The 26,974-nt window shown below is 35.7% G+C and overlaps 1 protein-coding gene across 3 annotated transcripts in view; it reads right to left on the bottom strand.

The window, feature by feature from the left end:
• The window catches only part of ZDHHC17 (zinc finger DHHC-type palmitoyltransferase 17), an 88,650-nt gene that overhangs the window by 38,146 nt on the left and 23,530 nt on the right, over positions 1-26,974 (bottom strand). The window contains exons 2-6 of one of the 3 annotated variants that reach the window (XM_015152293.3): positions 17,707-17,810; positions 9,906-10,028; positions 6,100-6,177; positions 5,361-5,520; positions 56-120 (exon numbers count right to left, since the gene is read on the bottom strand). In XM_015152293.3, the coding sequence (XP_015007779.1) occupies positions 56-120; positions 5,361-5,520; positions 6,100-6,177; positions 9,906-10,028; positions 17,707-17,810 (530 nt within the window). 3 annotated transcript variants of the gene reach the window in all.

Raw genomic sequence — 26,974 nt, 5'->3', positions numbered from 1 at the left:
TCACATTGCATTATGCTGAAATGGCCTGAATAAGTTTTTTATAGTCATTACATACCTATGTGTTCTATATGCTGCCCACATTAAAGGCGTCATTCCATTCTGATCCATCATATCTACATCCTGATAAAGTAAAAAGAAAAAAGTCAAGACAGTTAAATTATAAGTTCATAATCAAATCTGCTTGGAAAAATCTAACCTATATATAACAGGAGAAGCAAATATAATACTACTCAATCAAGGATAATGTATGAAACTTTTTCTTTCTTAACTTTAAAATAAAACTCTTGTCACTATATACTCTAGTTAACATATATCATGCTTTCACAGTATTCCCTTTTAAGATATTTTAATCAGACTTTCAATGTTTCACATTTAAAATTCTTAACCTCTTCTGACCTTTCAACCACAAAAGACAGGTTAAGTGATTGAAGTTTCTGAAAAACTTGTTTACACTAATGCGTAAGAGAGAATGACAAAACTATTTATTCCTAGGCATTTCAAAACGAAAAATAAAAAGAAGTGACATTTTAATATACTTAAAGTTTTTATTGTTACATATGTACATTTTTAGAGTTAAATGATTCTGCAGTTTGTGGCGAAAAGCAAAACACTAAAGCAATCTCCCTGCCTTCCCACCATTTTCACCATTTTTTGGCTCATTATTTTGGTATTTACCTCCACATCTTGAAATAAGACGTTTGAATTGCTACTTCTTGATTTTTCAGTTTCAGGCATTATTGTGAAACTCCTTAGTATAAAAAATGTGAATTTTTCTCTTTCCTCTCTGCTACATCACAAAAACTCGCCTTTCCTATTCTTTCCTCTCAAGAGATCTATTGTAATTCTGGTTAATATAAACATTTAATACTTGATATGTATTATTATAAATATGCATAAATACTATTCCCAGTCAAACCATGTAATAAACCACTATTTTTCCTCTTCTACTCAATTTTTTGCTTTCCCTGGCACCATCTTTTCCCCACTCTTGCTTAGTCTTTAGCAAATTATAACTAAAACTTCCACCCATTAAACCAAAACTCTTTCCTAGTTATCTAATTCTCCTTGTGCAAGACTTTCTGATGTACCAGGGACTCTTATCAGTTTCAGTGCTCCGAAACTACCTTTCCTAACCCACTCCATTCTGAACTGATTATCCTCTATGCCTGAAACATCTGTCTCATTAACCTGGAGTACTTTGAAAATAAAAATTATCTCAAATCAATCTTTATATTCTCAGTGTCCAGCAGAGTAGATGATCAAAAACCATTTATTAAAGGAAAAGACATGCTTATCTATCTACTTTTCTAGGCTTGGCTTTAGAATAAGACATGGTTTTGAATTCCTAGCTCCATCACATGCTATGAGATTGTAGGCTAAATTACTTTAATTCTTAGTCTTAGCTTCCTCATTAAAAAATGTGAAATACAAATAACTTCATAAGATTTCTGTGAAGATTAAATAATGTGTGCAAAGTATCTAGTCAACAGCCAAGAATATAATGGATATTCAATAAATATTAAGTTTCTTCTTCCCTACCCCATCTCCCATTCCTGAATTATATTAAGTAAGCAGTTCTAATCCAAGTTGTATTACCTAATTTACCAATCAGTAGAGAGAGGAGACAGTTACAGTAAGCACAATGTAAAACACTATCTCTATGCAGCAGTTCTCTGTGAGCCACTGTTAGCGATGGGAATATGTCTCAAATGTGAATATTATCCAAGCATATTGAAGAAAAAAAAATCTGAGAACCACTACATTAGATAAGTAAAGCACTTCCTTGGATGTCATTAGCTTTAGTCACTCACCATGCATACTGTAACAGAATGTTATGCCTTATCCATTACAAATCCATTTCTGGATTTACTTTAATAGTGTTGTCAGGAATATCTTCTGCAACCTCACTCAACATTTCCAATATGCAAGTTCATTTTTTAAAATAATCCTGTGACTTAAAAAAAAAGTTTTCTGAAGAAACAACAAACTTCCTTATTTCTTATATGAGAGGTAACTATTGTGACTTCTTTTACTCCTAATTTCCGTAGTTTGAAGAAAGCTCAACCAAATTTCAGGTCTGATTAAAGCAAGCATGTAAATTCTTATGTTTAAGTTTCTTCTTCTTCTTAGTTGTCTTTTCATATCCTTTTTAAAAACTGATAGTATTAAAAATATCAATAAATAAAAAAATGTAAAATCATGGCACATCTCTAGAGTACTAAAAGAAAAATGAAATTCAACCTTTTCTCTCTTTGGGTCGGGATTTAAAACTTGGTACTTCTTTTCCAAGTTCAGCCTGGACGTATGGGTATTCTCTATTAGGAAGAATTAACAAGCCCAGATCAAAAGCTTATGGGAATTCCATGATCAACAGGGCTCCATAACTTAGCATTCCCCTTTTTCTCCTGAAAATCATCCAAAAGAATTGGTAGTGAGCACTAAATATATTTAACAATATAACTAAAACAAAACAATTGTGAAGAATAGAATGACAAAACTGAATGAAAATGTTATATACCCTAACAATGTAAAATTGATATAATTAACAAAAAAATGGGAAAATGGAAAAAGGTTGAAATGAAAATATGCTGAGAGCCTCATCTATAGTAGCCATGAATCAAAGAAAATTATCTAAAGCTGAAAAATCAAGTAATAGAAATGTAGTAAAAATTTATCAGAACATAGTTAACATTAAGAAAAACAATATTATTGACTAAAGTTGGTAAAAGAGAAATGGAAGAAGAAATAAAAATATGCTAATTTTATTACTGCTTATAATTAGGAACTACGTAATCAGAACTAATAAAATTTGAGCAACCATCTGACTGAAGAGAGAGAGAGAAACTGTGTGACTATCTGAGGAAAGAATATACCAGCAGAAGAAACAGCAAGCAAAAGGCCCTCAGACAACATCAGGTCAGAGTTGCTGAAAAAGTAGCAAAAAAACTAGTGCAGTTAAAGCACGGTGATGACAGGGAGATGGCAGAAGTGGAGCTCAAGAGGTATCCAGGGGCTAAACTGCACAGTGCTCTAGCACAGAGAAAAACTTTGGGCCCTTACAGTATGATGCAATGCACACTGGAAGAGTGTCTTTTACAATATATTAGTGTATACATGTTGAATATCCTTTATCTAAAATGCTTGGTACCAGAAGTGTTTGAATATGTGTTTTTTTTCATATGTTGAAATATTTGCATATATATATTAAAATATTGAGAATGGGACGAAAGTCTAAATGTGAAATTCATTCATCTTTCATATACACCTTATACACACAGCCTGAAGGCAATTTTATTCAATATTTTAAATAACTGTACATGAAACGGTGTGTGTACAATGAACTATCAGAAAACAAAGGTGTCAGGGGTGGAATTTTCCACTTGTGGCATCATGTTGGCACTCAAAACGTTTTGGATTTCGAAACATTCTGGATTTTCAGATTACAGATGTTTAATCTGTACATGGAGTAAAATCTCAGAAAATATACACTACATTATTAAAGGAAGTAACCTCAGAGAGATGGCCAAGGGGAGAGGTGAGATTTCATTTTCTAAGTCATATTCTATTATGCTTGAATATTTCATAATAAACATGTATTATCTTTGTGTGCATAAAAAAAATTTACTCATGAAAACAAAACTATTTCTCAGACATTTATCATCATCATGCATTTTTTTGTACCAAAAGCACTGTGACAGGTAGAAATCCTGCCCTCTGAGAATTTTATAGCCTATCTACTATATTAGAGGTTACACAGATTAATGAAATCATCCAAACTCTAAGCTAAAAAAAAGACCATGAAGACAAAAATGTACACTACCTCTCTTTCCCAGTTAAAAACTGAAAGAAAAAAGTGAACGTGTAGATTTATTCCGCAATATGGAAGGCCACTAAAGACCCTGTGAGTGTGCTACAGCACCATTTACTGCTTCAACCTTTGTTCTAGAAAAAACTGCAGAATAACAAGAATAACCTCCTATAGCAGTTGCTCTCCAGAGATGGCCTCCCATAAACCTGGCCTCTTGGTATTCACATCCTTGTGTGGTCCCTTCCCGCCATGATTATGGCCCTGTTAACTCACTTTAACTGACAGAACAAAGAAAAACCGTTGCTGTGTCAGTTCAAGACCTAAGACTTAAAAAGGCAAAACAGCTTCTACTTTTGTTCTTTTGGGAGCTCTAAGCCAATATGTAAGAAGTCTAGTTTCTCTGCTGGAAAGACCACATGGACTGGTATTGAAAAGTAGAAGTTCTGACACCACATAGAGAAAGAAAAAGGTCTTGCTGCCCCAGCCTCCCAGTTAAGCAGTTTGTAGCCATTCCTATCAAGTCACAAGATATGTGAGTCAATCTTCCAGCTCAGTCAAGTCCCCAGACAACTCTGGCCACCAGTCATTTCACCAGCCAAGGAGAAAAATCATTCAGTCAAGCCCACAAAATTGTGAGACGTATTAATTGGTTGGTATGGTTCTTAAGCCATTAGATTTTGGGAGTAGTTTTTTAACACAGCAATAGACAATAACTCCCCTCCCCTTCCAGCAATTAACTTAATCAGTCTATGCCTCTTTTCCTAAACTATAACGCACAACACAACTGCCACTGCTTAAGACTGCCAACAACGAATACTATAAAGCCTTCATTAAAAGAAATAGTATTCAAATTCTAAATCCGCATATAATTTTAAATTAACAATAAATACATGTTGATAGCAACAAATTAAATACATCTATCTTAGTAATTCTTGTGATGAGATCCTTACTTATAAAACTAATGTTCAAATATAACCAGAAAAAACACATGAAAGAAAAACTGAGTGACATTACTTTTAACAAAATACATTTATTACAAAAACATGATTATATAAACTGGTAATATTTAATGTGATTATGGTCACTGCACATTCAAGAAAAATCAGGAACAACCACTTAAAATATGATGTTTTTCTGACAAGCAGCAGCATTATCTTATACAACAGAAACTGATTTTTAAAAATGTATCCCTCTCAAAAGATATTTAATATAGAAAATAACCAATAAATAAGTTCAAAAAAGTTTAGATGAATTCAGATGATATATTCAAAATACATAAAGAAAAAATAGATACTTATATTTTCTCTCTTAATTTCTGAGCTTTATTTCCATCACTCTTGGAAATAAAAAACCCAACTTAATCATTATCTGGTTCATGATTTTAATGCTGACTTTTATGTTAGGTACATTAAATATCTCCATATCAAACTAACTATATTTATGTTCTTCATTCATCAGAAAGTGCTATTTAAATATCAACAGGTTGTTACATATGCAACACCAATAATATTAGGCATTTAAACTATGAAGAATATCTGATTAAAATCCATACCGAGATTTTTTTTACCTGTCCTTTTGCTATGAGATAAGCAACAATTGAGGTATGTCCGAACTGAGCAGCCAGATGAATACAGCTACATCCTTCTCCATCAATTAATGAAGGATCTGCACCATATTTCATTAGTTGCACAACCATGGATAGATGGCCTTGTCTAAAACATAAAAGAATAAATACTTAGATATATAAAGTTATTTAAAACAGGATCCTCTGGAAAGAGCTTTTTTAAATAAGGTATGGTGGGAAGATTACATATGTATTTTGAAAAGTTATTTTAAAATAGATACATGTCAAAACACATTTAGGATTTTATGGTTCTTAAAAGTCTTAACTAGATTAACAGTCTGGAAATGCATGGAGGTACTCATAACTTATTTAACATATAGTAAATAATTACTATATTCTATTATGTTCATTCTAATAGTATCTCAATCATTCCAAGAAATGAGCTAATTCTTTCATTGTAAATATATATATGCTGCAAAACTATTACATTTAGAAAGCCAAAGTTTAACCCGATCTTATAACTAACTGAATTAATATCACCATGGCCAGGGAAACTTTGGACAATAAACTTTTGCTTCTTTATAGGTAATATTTCACAATAAAACATTAGCATATAAATGATATTAACTAATGGCATAATAAGCTCTCCTATATCATTTTTTTAAAGTTGTTCATTTGTATATTAATAAAAGAACCAAAGGAAAAAAATCCAGAAGCAACTTTAAACCTTGTGGCCCAGTGCAATGGAGTTGAATTCAGGTCTCCTCCAAGTTGATCCACAATAGCACCTTTCGAAATATAGTATCTATAAGACAAAATTTATAATAATTTAAATAACTTTCATTTTCAATTTTAAGAAATTATGTGAAAAATAAGTAAATATATGTTTTCCATTTCAGATATCATGCTAGTTTGAACCTTTGAAAATAAATAATCTTTTGTGGTTGTGTAAAAAACATATTTAGCAGAATTTTATGTCAAATACATCATTTTATTTTGTTCCAGAATAAGGAAAAGAAAAATAACTTTTAAGTTATAAAAAAAAAAAAAGAAAAAAAATGCCAAAAAAAAAAATCACATAAAAAAGAAGGTACTCAAAGAACTACAAAGATTTGACTAGTAGCATATAGAAAATTGAAATTAGAATAGTTGCAGAATAGGCAAGACATGGTCTACCTTGGGTAGCTCAGCTTTTTAAGCCTAACCTCCCTTAAGATTACTGTAAATTAAATCAAACAATATACATATAACATAAAGGTTCTTTACTATGCCTTATTTCTTGTGCCTTTAAAGCCATGTTGCTTGAAAAAGAAATAGCAACTTTAAAATTAGATTAGTAAGCTTAATATTAACAGCATAATATCTTTTTTTTGAGAGAGAAAGAGAGATAGCATCTCATTATGTTGCCCAGGCAGGTCTCAAACTCCTGGACTCTAACAATCCTCCTACTTTGGACTCCCAAAGTGCTGGGATTACAGGAGTGAGCAGCCGCACCCTGCTGTCATAACATCTTGATAACTTCTGAAGTGAACAAGATCTAGCTGTTCATTACAATGCTTTCTTTGGGAATAATCAATGGAATAAATCCTGAATATAAATGATTCTAAGGCATATGATATCAAATACTTGACATATGTATACTCTTAAACTGTTCTAAGTGATTATTGCTCTAGATCAGTAATGCATTTACTCTTAATGTACATAGCTTTTAACCTGTGATTATTCATGCAACACATTATTCATGTGTTTAATTCAGAAATTTGTGGCTGCAAATAAATATTTGTTTAATTGGTGCTTTTAAAGCATTATGCAATGAAGGGCCCAATTCCACTCTATCATGCAAAATGGTTCAAAGTAACCTAACAAAGTATTTCCAGAATATTAAACTATTAATAATGCAAACATTTAATTATTCCTGAATCCATTTTTAAGGTACTTGGTACATTATATAATGCTGAAAATGTTCTTTGAGAATGGGTAGGCTAGAACCCAAAGAGAAGTAAAGCTCAGCCAAAATAACCACTCTCATAGGAAATGATATTTTATTAAAAATAATAACTGGAATTTTTCTAAAGCAATTTCATCCCCTTCTCTATAGTCAACTGTTCATGAGATTCATTTTTACTGATATATGGCAGAATTTAAATCATCACTAGGTCTACGTCAATAAGCAATTTCCAAACTGATTCTAAAGCACAATTTTTTTTTCCACAAGAGGGAACTTTTCTGCATCCTAAAAAAAGAACAATTTCTATTACTTTTCATTGTAAACTTCTCAGTATTATATTTATATAACATGTTATTTCTTGTAGCTATAAGACCCTAGCTCAACACTATAAAATTCTGAGATTGCACAACTCTTAATTTTAATCTTGAGCCTCTTTGCTCAATATATTAAGAAGGTTTTATCAAACAATGTTCTGACGGGTACTAATGATCCTAGGTTTTCAGAAGGGACCATCAATGAACTGATACCAACAAATATTTGAAAGATAAAACCCAAATAGCTTAAACCTCAAACATCTCTAGAGGGGACACTGATGAAAAGCAAGCCAGAATATTACAAAACCTGGACAGGCAAAGGAATCAGACACAATTGTTACCTCCAAAGAAAGCAGTAAGTACCTGGGCTGTAAACAGAAATAACGGTTGAAAGTCAATAAATACACTGCAGAAAAATTGTGTTTTCTAGCATATATTCCCACTGAAAGTCAGTAGTTACTCAGCATCACAAATAAGTGTTTTACTGACATGGAAGCAATCATGCAGCTGACAGTGCTCGAACGCTCTTTGTACACCATAATGTTAAATCTTAAGATGTTGCTACTCAAGTTTAGAATTAGTTAAAATTCAAACTCTTCGAGTCCAGATTCATTCTTGTGTCCCTAAACTTCATTATATGATGGCAATTTCTGACTTCAGTGTCAGTCCCATGTTGATTTTAACATGCAACCATTCAGCATTTGCCAAGAGGTATGTTTAGTGCACCTTTACCATCAAACTTTGACACTCAAGAAGTAAATTAGAGAACAGCAAGACACTGCACTGAAAATGCAGCAATTCAAGGTGAATTCTTTTACCTGGCATTAATATTCTATTTGTCTCTACACTCTGTGTGTTGCACTTAACTGAACATCTCAAGTAGTTCATTTAGTTCATTTTAGACTTGTGTTATCTGGGCACGGAAGCTCATGCCTGTAATTTCAGCATTTTGGGAGGCCAGGGTAGTTGAACTGCCTGTGCGCAGGAGTTTGAGACCAGCCTGGGCAACATGGCAAAACCCCATATCTACCAAAAATACAAAAAATTAGGGCCAGGCACAGTGGCTCACGCCTGTAATCCCAGCACTTTGGGAGGCCAAGGCGGGTGGATCACCTGAGGGTGGGAGTTCGAGACCAGCCTGACGAACATGGAGAAACCCCATCTCTACTAAAAATCCAAAAATAATTAGCTGGGTGTGGTGGCACATGCCTATATTTATACAGGTGCATGCCTATATTTCATTTTCATTTCAACCCTCTGGTCCTTGAATCACTCTAGAAGTCATTTACTATTGGCACATGCCTATAATCCTAACTACTTGGGAGGCTGAGGCAGGAGAATTGCTTGAACCTGGGATGCAGAGGCTGCGGTGAGCCAAGATCAAGCCATTGCACTCCAGCCTGGGCAGCAAGAACAAAACCCCATCTCAAAAAAAAAAAAAATGACTTGGGCGTGGTGGTGTTCGCCTGTGGTCCAACCTACTCGGGAGTATGAAGTGGGAGGATCGCTTGGAGCATGGGAGGTGAGGTTGCAGTGTGCCAAGATTGTACCACTACACTCCAACCTGAGTGAGAGAGTAAGCACCCATCTCAACAATAACAACAAAAATTCATGTCTTTCTGTAAATATGTTGTGTCCATAGAGTCAAAAGACTACTAAACAAGATTTGCTAAGATTTCCTATCATCTTGACTCTTAGATCTAACTACTTCTTATTAATACAAAACAAGCATTAACAGTAATAGATAAAAATCATTTTACACTTGCTATGCAAGTATTCATCACTTATGCTGTTTTGAACAGTTTAATCAGATTATTATTACCTATTATCATTTCAACTTTCTTTCCTTTTGCTGTTTTCTCCACGGAATCCACATTCGGAATGTGAACACCAAGCTAGGACTGCCTGAGTTCAGGTCCTGACTCCAATCTTTATTAGCTTGGGTCACTGGGTAGTATATTTAAACTGTCTGTGCTTCAGTTTCGCCAGCAGTAGGACAGTAACAATTGTTAAATTTCATATGGGGTTATATTAAGAATTAAGAACTAAAGAAAACACATATGGAAAAGTACTCAGTACAGTACTTGGTTAATATAAGCATTCAATATAAGTTAAAAGCAATTTTTCTTTTTCAGAAAAACAAGGTACACAGAATCTATATTCTAAAAGCCATGAATTTTAGAAAGTTATTAGTTTTTACAACAATTACTTCCATTAATTTTATAACCATAAAAAGTTGTTTTAATAATTAAAAACAGAGAAAATACATACTTGACTAAATCTATTCTGTTATTGATGGCAGCCCAATGGAGGAGTGTAACATTTTCTTTGTCCGGTTGCCGTACATCATAACCTGCTTCCACCAATTCTCGACAGCGTTCATATATTCCATATCTAGAAAAGAAAGAAAACATGGCATTATTATTTAACAAGAAATGTAAAGCTAAAAATAACATTTTGAGACAAAAATAATTCCTCATTTTGATACTAGGAATTAAAATGTATTTCTCAACATAGAATATTACTTTTAAAATGTCAATATTCCAAAAGCTTTTACTAATCCATTTTACAGTTCTAAAATGTCTCACTTACAAGACTGTAAAATCTCACTATACAGAAGAAAAAAGTACACCAGAAATAAAATTTCAATCGGTAGCTTTTTTTTTATTATTTTATTACCATTTATCCCACCAAACTCTTAAGGCAGACTGTAAAAAATACACACAAATTAAAAAATATTAAATATATAAAAATCAGTAACAAGATGCATATAAATGATTCAGAAGAATATCAAGAAGAAAGGATGTTATACAAGCCCCAGTGTGAGAAACACGCACAACCGTCCAAACCCAAAGAATGGCCTAAGAGGCACGAAGAACGGCGAAAGCGAGACTTAACAGCAGTCTTACAATAACAGGTGTCTGGCAGGCAGGCACACCCAGGGCAGCTACAGCAGGCAATTTATCTCCTAGCACACAAGTCTTTCCCCTAGTTCCTCACTGGTCGAGTACTATGGGGTTAAAATCCTCCCGGATGTTGCCTAAGTTCTATTATCCCCCTTACCCCGTCATTTTCCATGCTTAAGTTTTGATTTCACAATAATGAAGCTTTCTTCCCTTTTATGGGCTGACCCCTCCTCTACATTCTGTTAACTTATTGTGACCTACTAGGTGCATGAGCCATGTAATTTGTTACTTCGCAGGCTGGGGGCCAGTGCTCAGATTTATCATGCCTTGAAAATGGACCATTTAAAATGTTTTCTCCCAAAGTCCCTTCTCTTTTCTACTTAATTCTTTTGGTTTAATTTTCATTTGAACCCTTCTGGTCCGTGAATCACTCTAGAAGTCATTTACTATCTTCCTCATAGGAGAGAGTGTCTAATTTGGTTTTTAATAGTAGCAGGTTATTTTGCTGGTAAGTCACGGGCATTTATTAATAGCTGTTTCAATTAATCTCTATGCTAGTCCCCTCACACAAAGGATAACACAACATCCCACTGCTGTTAAGACTTCTGTCACAATTGAGAGAGGTAACGACTGAAGCTACCATGCCTTTCCATTTTCCACACCAATCTTCTAGCCAACTTGTAAATGGGTCATCAATTCCAGCATTCTCTGCCAGCTCGTTGGCTAGAGATATTAAACCTTGTAAAGCTTTTGTGATGATCCCATCTGGGGCATTATTGTTGGGAATAAAAGTACATTTCCCACCCAGCATCACACATATACTCTTTTTTCTGCTAGTATCATGACTAGTGCAAGCCGGTTTTTCCAGGCCATTCGGCTGGTGGTATCTAACTAGCTAGTCACCCCTTTGAGGGCATCCCAAGTATAATTGATGAATCTGTTGATTATAATAGATGGAGTTAATCCAATTCACATTCTTACCTATAGCTGACCACCAGAAGAGTGCTGATTCAAACCCAGCAGCTATTTGGTTTCGGGCCTTAAATTCATTATGCAACCCCTAAGGACTCCTATCAAGTCGACATACATATAGTGGGATTTAAAAGAATTTCTCAAATCTCTCCAGTTCTGGTGGCCATCTGTATTTCTGGGTATCTTATGGAATGCCAGGGTGAAGGGAATGGCCAATTGGATTAAAGCACAAGTCCCGGTCCAACTGGAAGGTAACAAGTTACAGAGGTTCCTTTTCCCACCATACCACCAGACATCAGCCCAGGCTATATGGAGAGCTGAATAATTACCATTGCCTCATCAGTGACGTTTATGATGTGGGTATAAGTCGAGAATTCTCCCACAGGCTTACTGAACTCTGCCCCTTCCCTAGAGAGGGAAGACGAGTGGTTCATATTGCCTATAAAGAGCAAGGGGATAGCTCTGGGATCTGACCTCTGCAATGCAGGAAAGGACAATGACACTTGAACAAAATCATCTAAGACAAAGCCTGTTTTATAATAAATATCTCATGTAATTTTTTTATTGAGACAGGGTCTCACTCTGTCACTGAGGCTGGAGTGCAGTGGTGCAATCATGGCTCCCTGTAATCTCCACTCCCAGGGCTCAAGCAATCCTCCCACTTCAGCCTCCCAAGTAGCTGGGACCACAGGTGTGCACCACCACACTCGGCTCTTTTTTTGTATTTTTAGTAGAGATGCGGTTTCACTATGTTGCTCAGGCTGGTCTTGAACTCCTGGGCTCAACCCATCTGCCCACCTCAGCCTTCCCAAGAGCTGGGATTACAGGTGTGAGCCCCACCGTGCCTGGCCTCATGTAATTTATTGAATACTGCACTGAAAGTGGAAAAAAAAAAAAAGAATGGCTGTATGGGTCATACTTGAAGCGTGATTTCTACTGAATGTGTACCACTTTTGCACCATTGTATAGCTGAAAAGTCAAATCAATGTAAGCTGGTAGAACCTGTATTCATAAAAAGATAAAATACCTAAAAAGAAACCAGAAAAAATTCTAGAACTAAAACATACAATAACTGAAGTCATTATATGGATTCAAAGACAGAAATGAGACAGAAATGTCTTCAAAGACAGAAGAAAGAGTCAGCAAACATGAAGACAGAGCAATAGCAATTACTATCAAGTGTGAGGAGCTGAAAGAAAAAAGACCGAAGGAAAGTGAAGATAGTCTAAGGGACCTGTGGGACACCATCAAGTAGAACACCACACACATTGTGGAAGTTCCAGAAAAAGAGAGACAGACAGAGAGAAAGGGACAGAGAGAATACTTCAAAAAAATAATAGCTGAAAACTTCCTAAATTTGAATATAAACATCAATGAAGTCAATGTAAAAGGAACTCCAAGACACCCACACTGAAACATATTATAATCAAACTTTTGAAAGACAAAGACAAAGAGAGAATCTTGAAAGGAACAAGAGAGAAGCAACTGGTCACATACAAGGATCCTCAATAAGATTATCAGCAGATTTCTCATCAGAAACTTTGGAGGCCAGAAGGTAACAGGCTGACATATCTAAAGCGCTAAAAGAAAATCAATGCCAATCAAAAGTCCTGTATTCAGCAAAACTGTCCTTCAAAAGTGGGGGAGAAACTAAGACATTCCCAAATAATGACTGAGAGAATCTGTTACCACTGGACCTGCCCTGCAAGAAATGATCAAAGGAGACCTGCTGGGTGAAATTAAGGGACACTAAGACAGCAACTCTAAGCCATACAAAAAAATAAAGATCTCAATACAAGTCAATACATGGACAATTATAAAACCTAGCAAGACATAACAATAATTTGTAACTCTACTTTTTTGTTTTCTACATGATTTAAGAGACTATTAATTTAAAAACTATTAAACACTAGTATTATTGTAATTTTGGTCTGTGTGTCTACATATTGTTTCTATATAATTTTAGAGACCAATGCATTTAAAATAATTATTACTTTATGTCTTTTCGAAATACAACGTATACATATGTAGTTCTGTGACATCAACAACTAAAAAGCATATAGATGAGGCTGTAAAGGAGCACAGTTTATTAGGTTATTGGAATTAATCTGTATAAATTCAATAACATAAATTCAAATGAGTGTTATAACTTTAGGATGTTAAGTGTAATATCCATAGTATCTGCAAAGAAAAGTAACTACAGGATATACACAAAAGGAATGAGAAAGAAACTTAAACATTTCACTACAAAAATTGAACTAAACACAAAACATTCAGTAATGTAGGAAATGAGAAGGAAAAAAGCTATATGGCATATAGAAAACAAATGGCGGCCAGGCGCAGAGGTTCGCGCCTGTAATCCCAGCCCTTTGGGAGGCTGAGGCAGGCGGATCACAAGGTCAGGAGTTTGAGACCAGCCTGATCAACATGGTGAAACCCCGTCTCTACTAAAAATACAAAAATTAGCTGGGCATGGTGGTGCATGCCTGTAATTCCAGCTACTTAGGAGGCTGAGGCAGGAGAATTGCTTGAACTCAGAAGGTGGAGATTGCAGTGAGCCAAGACTGCGCCACAGCACGCCAGCCTGGGCGACAAAGCAAGACTCTGTCTCAAAAAAAAAAAAAAGAAAGAAAACAAATGGCAAAATGACAGAAGTCCCTCTTTATTAGTAATTACTTTAAATGTAAATGGATTAAACTCTCCAACCCAAAGACAGTTTGGCAGAATAGACGGGTAAAACAGACCCAACTATATGCTATCTGCAACAGACACACTTTAGATCCAAAGGCAAATGAGTTGGAAATGAAAGTATGAAAAAAGAAATTCCATGCAAATAGTTACCAGAGCAAGAGTGGCTACACTAATATCAGAAAATAAACTTTAAATCAAGAATGGTTACAAAAGACAAACAAAAACATTACATATCAATAAAAGGTTCCATTCAGCAAGAAGATACAACAATTATAAATTAAAAGCATTGAACATTTACCCTAATAACATCATTAAAATATATGAAGCAAAAATTGACAGAACTGAAGAGAGAAACAGACAGTTTCACAGCAAGAGCTAGAGGCTTTAATACCCCAACTCTCAAAAATGGATGCAACAAGTAGACACAAGTAAGGAAACACAGAACTTAAGGAAACCGTGCCCGGCCTGGACTCACATATTTTTAAAACTGAATTCAACTTATGTATCAAAATGTAGTACTGTGCCTCTTCCTCCCACTGTAAATAATTAACAATTTCTAAGCAAATATCAAGTGGAAAAGGGAAGACTACGAACAAAATAAACTACATTCTAAAGACACAAATTTTGGGGTTTTGTTTGTCTAGTTTTTGTTGTTGCTTTCTGTGTAGAAAAATCAAGATTACATGTGTCATTCTAATAAAAACCCACAGGTTGGGCATCTCTAATTCAAAAATCCAAAACATGAAATATTCCAAAATCCTTAACTTTTTGAGCACATGATACCACAGATGACCTCATGTGACAGGTGCATAAAACATAAAAAACATTCTATAAAAGCACCTTCAGGCTATGTGTATATGAAAAATAAATAAACAAGTTTAGACTTGAGTCCCACCCCAAAGATTTTTCATTGTGTATGTGCAAATATTCCGAAATCCTAAAAAATCCAAAATCCAAAACACTTCTGGTACCAAGTACTTTGAATAAGGGATACTCAACCTGTATTTAGATAAGATAATCTATTTAAACCTAAAAACAAACAAACCTACAAAAGAAAACAGAAACACAATCTTTACAGCTGTCACTGGATTTCTCTATGTTGTTGCACTCAAAACCCACGCAAAGGATGAGATCACCTTAGAATCAAATTGTTCAGATCAATCATTTTTAATCTTTTTGGGGATCACAGACCTCTTTAAAAATGTAATGAAAGTCACGGACTCTACCCAGAAACATGCTCCAACACACAAAATTCTGTACATAATTCCAAGGCATTCAGGGAAGTCTGAAGCTCCTCCCAGAGCCCAGGTAAGAATGTTAAGTAATTCACACTTTCTTAGCAAGTTGTAATAAAGGTCACATTATTCTGAGATTTGGTTTGCACTGAGTAGTGTTAAGGTTTCCAGCACTATACAGAATGAATATTAAAGACCAAAAGCACACCAAGTCTTTATACTAGGAAAGAGTTATTTCATAATTTCACAATACAAATAAAAAATATTGTCTGTCTTAGTTGACCTACTGGCATAACAGATCCCAGTTTAAGATTTCTTCTTGAGTGAAACTCCGTCTCTACTAAAAAATACAAAAAACTAGACGGGCGAGGTGGCGGGCGCCTGTAGTCCCAGCTACTCGGGAGGCTGAGGCAGGAGAATGGCGTAAACCCGGGAGGCAGAGCTTGCAGTGAGCTGAGATCCGGCCACTGCACTCCAGCCCGGGCGACAGAGTGAGACTCCGTCTCAAAAAAAAAAAAAAAGGTTTCTTCTTGAGGAAAATATGCAGATGATCAGAAAGACCAAGAAAAATACACACCCTAAGCAAATATGACTAATAATTCTGTGGGATGCAATGAACTTCAGACAATTCTTTTTTTGCTTGTTTTGTTTTGTTTTTTTTTTTTTGAGATGGGGGTCTCACTCTTTCGCCCAGGCTGGAGTGTACTGGCATGACCATATCTCACTGTAGCCTCAAACTCCCAGGCACAAGCAGTCTTCCCACCTCAGCCTTCTGAGTAGCTGGGACCACAGGAGTACGCCATCATGCCTGACATGGTTTGGATCTATGTCCCCACCCAAATCTTATGTTCAATTGTAATCCCCAATGTTGGAGATGGGGCCTGGTGAGAGGTGATTGGATCACAGGGGTGGATCCTTCATGGATGGTTTGGCACCATCCCTTTGGTACTGTTCTTGTGAGAGTTCTCATGAGATCTGGCTGTTCGGAAATGTGCAATACCTCCTCCCCACTCTCTCCCCACTCTCTCTTCCTCCTGCTCCAGCCATGTAAGATGTACCCGCTTCCCCTTCACCTCCCGCCATGATTGTAAAGTTTCCTGAAGACGCCTCAGAAGCAGAAGCCACTATGCTTCCTGTACAGCCTGCAGAGTCATGAGCCAATTAAATCTCTTTTCTTCATAAATTATCCAGTCTCAGTATTTCTTTATAGGAGTGAGAGAACGGACTAATACAATGCCCTATTTTTTTTTTTTTTTTTTTTTTTTTTTTTTTTTTTTTTTAGAGACAGGGTCTCATTCTGTTGCCCAAGCTGGTCTCAAACTCCTGATCTCAAGTGATCTTCCCACACTGGCCTCCCAAAGTGTTAGGATTATAGGCATGAACTTCCACATCTGTCCAATTTCAGACAATTCTTAAAGCTCAAGAACCTATGAACTAGTTTCTCCTCTTTGCAGATGAAAATAACTGTTGTTATTTCAACTTCCATATAATTTGCATTATAAAAAGTCAGATTTATCCTTTTCCTTTCCCTTCCTCAAAGACTGATAATACGGTATTTTGATGATATTTTAGAAAACTCTGTGATATTTTCCTAGGTTAAATAAATAAGTAAATATGACATTAACTACGTCTTATTTCTAATCTGTGTACCTGGTTGCGGGGGCAGAATATTGGATGCACACTAATGTTTTCCATTTAAAGTGCTTTAATTCTAACAAAATTTTCCAATTCACCATAACTAACCTTAATATTCTTAGGGCCTAATAACATACTTCTGGAAAGATCAGCAAGTACCAAAAGCAAACAGACACATTCAATTAACCAATGGGAAATAAACTAAATTTTCTTTTCTTTTTGTTTTTTTTGTGAGACAGAGTTTCACTCTTGTTGCCCAGGCTGGAATGCACAATCTCAGCTCACTGCAACCTCTACCTCCTGAGTTCAAGCGATTCTCCTGCCTCACCCTCCCAAGTAGCTGGGATTATAGGGCATCCGCCACCATGCCCGGCCAATTTTTATATTTTTAGTAGAAATGGGGTTTCACCATGTTGGTCAGGGTGGTCTCAAACTCCTGACCTCAGGTGATCCACCCTCCTTGTCCTCCCAGAGTGCTGAGATTACAGGTGTGAGCCACCACACCCGGCCCATAAACTAATTTTTTAATTGAGATATACGGATGTTTTTCCCAAGGTAATAGGACTGTTATTCAGATTCATATTTCACTTGAAATATACATGCCAAAGAAAACAACTACAACAAAAACCTTACTGTGTAGCCTTGACTATGTCCCATGTGCTGTAATCATCAATATGAGTTTTCCGTCCAAGAGGTTCACCATATCCATGGTTATAATGGCTTTGGGGTTTGATTTCCTGTTAAAAAGAAAATCACACACAGGCAAGAATTGAAAAATGAGGTACAGAAAATATTTATATATGTTATAGTAGTGCTTTTTGTTGTTTGAGAAATGCTAATTACTGAAATAATTAAGTTTACCTTATTCTAAAGTCTATACTCTTTTATTTACTTATTTATTTTTTTTTTTTGAGATGGAGTCTCACTCTGTCGCCCAGGCTGGAGTGCAGTAATGCAATCTCAGTTCACTACAACCTCCGCCTCCCGGGTTCAAGCGATTCTCCTGCCTCAGCCTCCTCAGTAGCTGAGACTACAGGCGTGTGCCACCACACCCGGCTAAATTTTTGTATTTTTAGTTGAGACAGGGTTTCACCATGTTAGCCAGGATGGTGTGGATCTCCTGACCTCGTGATCCGCCCGTCTCAGCCTCCCAAAGTGCTGAGATTACAGGTAGGAGCCACCGTGTGTGTGTGGCCAAGTCTACGCTCTTTGGGGAAAAAGCTTGTTCAAAGAGATCTACCCATTTTACACATTCTCAAGCTAAAAAAAATCTGTAAGATCAGAAACAAGTAACAACTTAGCAACTGAGGTTAATCTTTAGCTCCATAGAACTCTCTTACCTCATCATCAAATCAACTCATTCTCTCTGACCAATTTTTCTATTATTCTAGTATGACCCACAGCTCTAACACTCTACTTTTAAAACCTTCATCACATGCACTACTCTATTCCTCAAATAAACTCTAAGGACCTAAAGGAAGGAACCTATGGATATTGTTTTTCTATTATTCTCAGATACCACCTTTCCTAAAACTCTTTCATGCGCCCAGCTACCATTAAATGATTAAGGAACGGAGCAGTGCTGATAAAAGTAAATCTGCTTGAATAGGCCTAAAAATGTCAATATCCTTTTAAAAAGGTTTTATATAAAAATCTATACATGTAAGATTTAATTTACATAAAAATGTATGACAGTTTCAAAGAATATTACATCCATTCAAAGCTTACATGCTGTAATTTTCTATCAAAAATACAAAATTTGCTATATACAGTCAATTTCCCCAATATAACATAGCACAAAAATACAATTGTTTCTTTTATATAAAAACAGAAAAACGAGTTTGTTCAGCTCCAATAACATCTGTTGAAACTGCTGTGTTTCTGATATTTTTCACAAACATATGTGTAAATATAAATAAAAGGAAAAATCATAAAATATTTGGAAAGAAATCCTTAGAACACTACATGCTCTCTCGCCTCTGATAAACCACCTTCCACTGATACTTAATCATACAAAGTTAAGAGTATTTTACTAGAGGAAAAAGCTATTTAGCTTACTCTAGCCATTCAAATAGTGTGGGAAGTTCTAAAACTCATTCGTTTGAACCATAAATTTAGAAGACTATCAATCTGAATATTTTCAATGAAAAGGAATTTAAAAGTTTCACACAAACAAATTCTGCTTAGCATATAATCTTTCAGCAAGTAAATGCTTAGTTCCTTATCAAAATGCTATAGCCAATGTTAAAATACCTCAGGAATAATTATATATCCACATTAGTAGAAGAAAGGAAATATACATCATTCTTAAGCCAAGATTCACAATATACTGCAGATAGTTCACTAGATGATTTTTTAAGAGGTTATTCTCAAACTCCATTAAAATAGAATAGCTTAAGTAGGCTTAGTATTTTGAGTACATACAATGTTCTGAATAACTAACAAAGCAAGCCAATACATAAGACCTATCCATTTAATTTCTTTAAATCTTTTCTATTTAATTTATCCACAGAATTCCAGTTTTCAATCTGTCTATGCTCTATATTCAGTGGAGTAAAGAAAAATACTTCTAAGCCAGTAAGACTTTCTTATTTCTAAATTTTCTTTTCTGATTCTAGTCTCTCCAACCACAGGGAAAATAATTTTTTTAACCTTCTACTTTGACATCTATATGGCTGTAAGATACCTGAAAAAGAATAAAAACTTTATCACAGCTTTCAGGGAGAATGGAATAATATAACCAACAAAACATGTATTGAGAGCCTGTTATACATAAAGCTCTCTACAGTGAACACCGGGACCCCACCAAGGACAGGGTAAGACATGTGCAATGTTAAAGAGAGTGTCAAAAAACTCAGTAATCAAGATCAACAACAAAAACAACAACATTTTAATGGAATATTTTTAAAACAAAACCAATGCAACACACACACACGAACCAAACATCAACATTTTAAAACAGAGACAGCATCAGAATCACTAACTCTTCCTTTTGCACCAGGCTCCACTATGGCTCAGAGCATCACTGTGCATGTATACAGAATATAGCCTGTCATCCTGAAGGACTTCCAATCCAGAATGGAAAGACAAAGTAGGGAAGAAAAATAAGTCAAATATTATAAGCAAGAGCCTTCCAATAATAAGTAAAAACACAGATGAGGACAACATAATATCCAAAAGGTAATAACATAACTTGAAACAACTTTGAATTTGAAAATGTGCTACGGCAAAATGCTATTCTTTTTTACTATGGACAAATGCATTGCTTTGACATACAAATAATATTAATAGAATAAAAATAAGTATCTTTCTGAGAATTACTATCATAAAGTTTTCAAGTTAACTTTAATTTTATTATCATGCCCAGAGACCTCACTTACTGTACATAATGATTAAATTGTATTCTCAGTTTGTTTCACTGACATTGCCAAATGTGAGCTTACAAATGTTACTGGAAATTAGACTTTTTTTCCAGTAACATATTAAAATTAACCAATATCAGTATCTGCTTTGTGCCACCTATAAGGTTGTTTTTATTTCTTTAGTAAAAGGTATCTGATTTTTTAAAAGATGCCTTTAACTAAACATATCTCGAATAATTCTAGAGCGGCAGAGCTATACTCACTAAAGAAAAGGTGTATAAGAAAATCTCCAACCTGCTGTATTACCAAATTTTGTAATAAAGAACTTTGTTTCTCACTTTTAAACAGACTGGATACTGGTTTATCTCTAGGACTAGTACCTTGTCAATGTGACAAATGACAACACTCTATCAAGATAACCACAACTATCAATAGGCCTAGGAGTAACAGTTCTAATTTAAAAACATATTTTTAACATGTTCATATAAATAAGCTTATCTAACAAATGTAGATAATAATTTTAAGTTAAAAATTTGCTATTATATATTAAATATATTTTCAACATACAAATATTTAGTTAATTCAATTCTTTAAAATCCTGTACTTTTTCCTCAATGTTAATGGAAACCAAGAAGCAGTTTAATTGCTATCTCTACCAAGAAAAGCAAGATTAATTTTAAAATATATATATGGGTCATTGTAACTTTTAAGAATACAGTAATTCCATCAGAAGCAGCTTCGTATAACAGAAAAAAAATCCTTGACTGAGAGGCTAATGAACTGAAAGTCTGCCACTCCCCTACCTAGGGTACACCTAGCAAGTCAATTAACTGCTATAGGGTACAGATCTCTCCTTTGTAAAAAGGGATGAATAAAATAAGCAAAAAGTTCCTCTAAGGTGCCTCAAGGTAAGAGTGGAAGAGCTCAGAGATTTCACACTCCACACATTCATTCCCTTCTTTTGAGGCAGAGCTTCACTCTGTCACCCAGGCTGGAGTGCAGTGGCATGATGTCAGCTCACTGCAACCTCCGCCTCCCAGGTACAATCGATTCTCCTGCCTCAGCCTCCTGAGTAGCTGAGACTACAGGCGTACACCACCATGCCTGGCTAATTTTTGTATTTTTAGTAGAGACAGGGTTTCACCATGTTGGCCAGGCTGGTCTCAAACTCCTGGCCTCATGTGATCCGCCACTTTGGCCTCCCAAAGTGCTGGAATTACAGACGTGAGCCACTGCACTCAGCCTCATTCCCATCTTAAACAAAGCACTTCGTTATTTGTTTTTAGATACTGGGTATTAAAAACTTTAAGCAAATTAAATTTAGCATAGTTTATCTGAGCAAAGGACAACTCATGAATCTGACAACACTAAACCAGAAGAGGTTCAGAGAGCTCAGCTTCAGAGCATGAGCACAGGGTTTCTACAGGCTGAACCTGGAAGCAAAGCAATTACTTGATTAGCCATACTAGCTATGCATTTGCCTTATTGGATCATGATTCAGTAGAAGGTCCTAAGTTAGAGGTTAGTTGAGGATTTCCAACTGATAAAGTCTCTAGAGAGACTTAAGTTTCATGTCACTGTTTTCATTGAATTGGGTTTGGGTTTGCTTATGTACGACCCCAGGACATGCAGCTTTATACAAGATTTATTCAATTAAAGGTTTAGCTGCTTTCTAAAAAAAAAAAAGTTCTGAAACTTCTAGATTAGACACTCTCCAAGTTCTAAGGGGAACATACAATGATTTCATATATTTTAAAAAATTATAGCCACTTGGAAGATTCTTAACATTATCTACTTGATAGTCATAGGCTTTTTGTTTGTTTGTTTTAATAGCCATGGCTTTGAAGAGAACTGGAAGAAGAGAAATTACCTCCAAAATCTGCTACTATAGGTAGCAGACAATAGACAGGAATAGTAGACAGGAATGGGAAGCACTGGGACAAGCTGAGCTGTGATAAAACACTGCGGCTAAGAGAAATCAACATGACGAGACTCGATCTCTAGGCTTTCTCAGGCGCGGTGGCTCACGCCGGTACTCCCAGCACTCTGGGAGGCCGAGGCGGGCGGATCACGAGGTCAAGAGATTGAGACCATCCTGGCTAACATGGTGAAACCCCGTCTCTACTAAAAATACAAAAAAATTAGCCAGGCGTGGTGGCTCGTGCCTGTAGTCCCAGCTACTCTGGAGGCTAAGGCAGGAGAATGGTGTGAACCCGGGAGACGGAGCTTGCAGTCAGCCGAGATCGCGCCACTGCACTGCACTCCAACCTGAGCGACAGAGCGAGACTCCGTCTCAAAAAATAAATAAACAAACAATAAAACAAACAAAAGCAAACATATAAAGCTCCTTTTAAGAAAATTATTTCACCCCAAATTACATTTGCAAAATAAAGGCATTTTGCTACAGCCATAGAAATGGGGGGGGGGTGGGAAATTGGCAACATAGGAAAACCTAAGGTAGTGATTTCTTCTAAATTATAGGGATATCATAAGGATTTTTAAAGGAATGCTTATTGTTTATAATAAAAAGAGGGCGTAAGCATAAAAATACATAACCAAGTGAACAACAAATGGCAAGAAAAACCAGTTTCCCCTACAAAATCGTAAAATAACTCTTCTAAAATGTAATTAGTTAACAGTACCAGCAGATGGCACTATACTCAAGACAGACTCTTACAACCTACCTGAAACACCATGTTTTCTCGGCTTTTATTACTTTTAATTGACACATAATAATTGTACATATTTATGGGATACAGTGTGATATTTCAAAATATGTATACAATGTACAATGACCAAAACAGGATAATCAGCATATCCATCACCTCAAAATTGATCATTTCTTTGTGTTGGGAACATTCAAAATCTGTGCTTCTAAATTTGAAAATATACAATAAATTGTTAATTAGTCACTCTGTAGTACTATAGAACACTAGGACTTATTCCTCCTAACTAGCTGTACTTTTATATCCATTAACCAACCTTTATCCCCCTCCTCCTCTTTCCTGCCTCTAGTAACCACTATTCTACTCTCTACTTCTGAGATTAACTTCTTTAGCTTTCATGTATGGGTGAGAACATAAGGTATTTATCTTTGTGATGAACTGTCTTTCACGAAAGACTGAACAAAACTGATTTAGGAAAACATTTGGGAAAATATTCATCAATCTTAGCTTCCTTAAATAATGGTTTTCACTTCATTTCCTTCTAACATTAATCCTTATCTATACATGTATGTGTAACAATATATGTATTGTATTGTATGTAGTGTATTGTAATGTCTTTCCACGGACATCTGATGAATATTTATTTATTCATTTATTTAGAGATAGATAGAGTCTCGCTCTGTCACCCAGGCTGAAGTGCAGTGGTATTATCTTGGCTCGCTGCAACCTCCACCTCCTGGGTTCAACTGACTCTCCTGCCTCAGTCTCCAGAGTAGCTGGGACTACAGATGAGTGCCACCAAGCTCAGCTAATTTTTGTATTTTTAGTAGAGACGGGGTTTCACCATGTTGGCCAGGCTGGTCTCAAACTCCTGACCTCAAGTGATCCACCCACCTCGGTCTCCCAATGGGATTACAGGTGTGCTCCGCCGCACCCAGCCTGACGAACACTTAAGCACATGCCTATATGCATGTGTTTCTCTCCTCTTCCTATCTCTTTACAAATAAGCTTCATTTTGTATAAGAGTTCTAGATTTACAAAAACAATGTCGAGAGTAGTTCTCATATTCCCCACGCTGTTTCCCCTATTATCAACAGCTAACAGTATGATACATTACCTTTAAAGAACCAATATTGATACACTATTATTAACTAAGTCCATACTTCGAGCAGAGTTCATTAGTTTTTGTCTAATGTCCCTTTTGTTCCAGGATCCCATCCAGGATACCACCTTACACGCAGTTCTCATGGCTCCCTAGGTTACTCTTGGCTGTGACGCCTCTCAGACTTTCCTTGTTTTTGATGACCTTGACAGTTTTGAGAATAACTAGTCAGGTATTTTGTAGAACGACCCTCAACTGGATTTCCTTGATTTTTTTTTTTCTCATTACTAGACTGAAGTTATGTGTTTTAAGGGGGAACTATTGTTTTTAATCTAACCTTATTTGTTTCAGATTTCTTTCGACACTCCTTTACAATCTTTATTTCCCCAAATGTTTATGTATTTTTACATAGTCTGTAATCATAGTACTCACACCCGTAATATTCTCCCCTTTTATGTTTCTTTATGCCATTACATATAGTTTTTATAAGTACTGCTTTGAACCGTTAGTCACTCTGCATATACCAATATATACCACTGCATATACCAATGTATCAAAATGTTCTGAAACATTTCCCAATTGCTGAACATTTTTAGGTTATTCTTACATGTCCTAACTGAGCTGAGATTGTGTATTTTAGGCATTCTTCTTCTCTGTCTTCCCCTAACATTCTCTTCACCATTAAACTTTAAGCTATGCAGGGTGGGAATCCTATCTTAATCATTTGTGTATGCCCAGTGCTTAGGACAGAGCCTAGCACAAATAATACTGGTCTCCTTAAATGAAAGAATAAATGGATGAATTTTTCCTCACTACTGAAAAATACTTTAACTCATTTAATATTTCTTCATTTTAACTGGGGTAAACTCCTAGAGACGGATTCTTAAATTAAAGGGTATGAATATTTTTATGGTTCTTAACATGGTATCTAAATTGTTTTGCAAAAGAATTATAATCTGAACAGCAATACATGATTAACTATTTCTCCATAAACTCACTAGTACTGGGTATTATTTTTAAATTCTCCACTACTTAAATAGAGTAAGAAAGACTTGCTGGGCGCAGTGGCTCATGCCTGTAATCCCAGCACTTTGGGAGGCCAAGGTGGGCAGATCACCTGAGGTCAGGAGCTTGAGACCAGCCTGACCAACATGGAGAAATACCATCTCTACTAAAAATACAAAATTAGCTGGGCGTAGTGGCTCATGTCTGTAATCCCAGCTACTCAGGAGGCTGAGGCAGGAGAATCACTTGAACCCAGGAGGCGGAGGTTGCGGTGAGCAGAGATTGTGCCACTGCACTCTAGCCTGGACAACAAGACCGAAACTCGGTCTCAAAAAAAAAAAAAAAAAGGACTTGCAAATGCAACTTTAAATATATTTTCCTATCCTATTTCATCTTTTGGGAATTACCTGTTCATATCTTTTGGTCATTTTATTGTACTTGACTCCTGAAATTTGCTTAATATATTTGAATTAGACTTTTATATATATATATAAGATTAAATATTAATCTTTTTCATACTGATCTAAAGACGTCTGTTCCATGTTTAGAACTGTTCATTTATGCTTTCAATATAATTCAGAGATTATACCCTTTATAGCCACATGTATTAATCTTTTCCTTGTGCTTTTTTGGTTTTCATTTTTATATTTCAATACTGCTACAATTATTAGTGCTATTCATGAAATATTTTCATTTCTCTTCTCAGGCACAAGGTCGAACTGTACACCCTTGGCCCTTTGAAAGGTAAGTGTGCCCAAGTGATGGACCATGTGATCTTAACCAATGGAATATGAATAAAAAGGGTCTATTGCTTTCAGAGAACAAGTTTAAGAGCCAATATGCAATTCCCCAGTCTTTCTCTCCAACTGCCAAGGAGACTGGCAATCTTCTCGAGAGTAGAGATAATCACTGGATAGAATAGCTACTATCCAACCCACAATGTATGTGTAGCATAAACTACTAACATTTTTTTAAGGGACAGGGTCTCACCATGTTGTCCAGGCTAGAGTATGGTGGCTATGCACAGACGTGATCATCACCCACTACAGCCTCGAACTCCTGGGCTCAAGCAATCCTCCTGTCTCAGCCTCCTGAGTAGCTGGTACTACAGGTGCACACCACCACGCTCAGCTAAGCCACTGAAATTTAAGGTTGTTACTGCAGCAAAACATAGCTTATCCAGACTAACATGATTCTGAGAGTCATTTAGTTTGATAAACAACTAAATGGATAAATGAATCTATATAAATTTGGGAAATGGATCTATATAAATCATTTTCATTGTATTTTGAAGCTGGTTATAACTAGTATACGGTTTTACTACTAATGTTCACAGATTTATCTTATATGCAGCCACGATGTTAAACTATCATCTCTGATTTTAGATATCTTTGAATATTGTAAGAATACAAGTACTATCAACTCTCCTGCATGCGCGCGCGCGAGAGAGAGAGTGTGTGTGTGTGTTTTCACTCCATGGCCGATGCCATTGGCAAAAACATCAAATGCAATATTGGAAAAGTAAAATGAGAATACTTCCTTATTTCCATATTATTTTTCCTCCATTTTTAATACTCAATGTATTTAGTGTTTCTTCATTATAAAGTTGTTCAATCATCCTTATTCAAATATATTCCAGGGAATACATAACACTGTATATGGATTAATATGCCCACTTGATTGGGCATAAAAATGCCAACAGGCTCTTACATTATAGAATATGGCCAATTTAATATTTCATTTGAGATTATCAATTTCATCCTGTA

Source organism: Macaca mulatta, chromosome 11 (assembly GCF_049350105.2).
Source record: "Macaca mulatta isolate MMU2019108-1 chromosome 11, T2T-MMU8v2.0, whole genome shotgun sequence".
In the NCBI taxonomy this organism is placed as follows: Eukaryota; Metazoa; Chordata; class Mammalia; order Primates; family Cercopithecidae; genus Macaca; species Macaca mulatta.
Note: the sequence above shows the minus strand (reverse complement) of the source record. Positions and strands in the feature narration are given on the sequence as shown.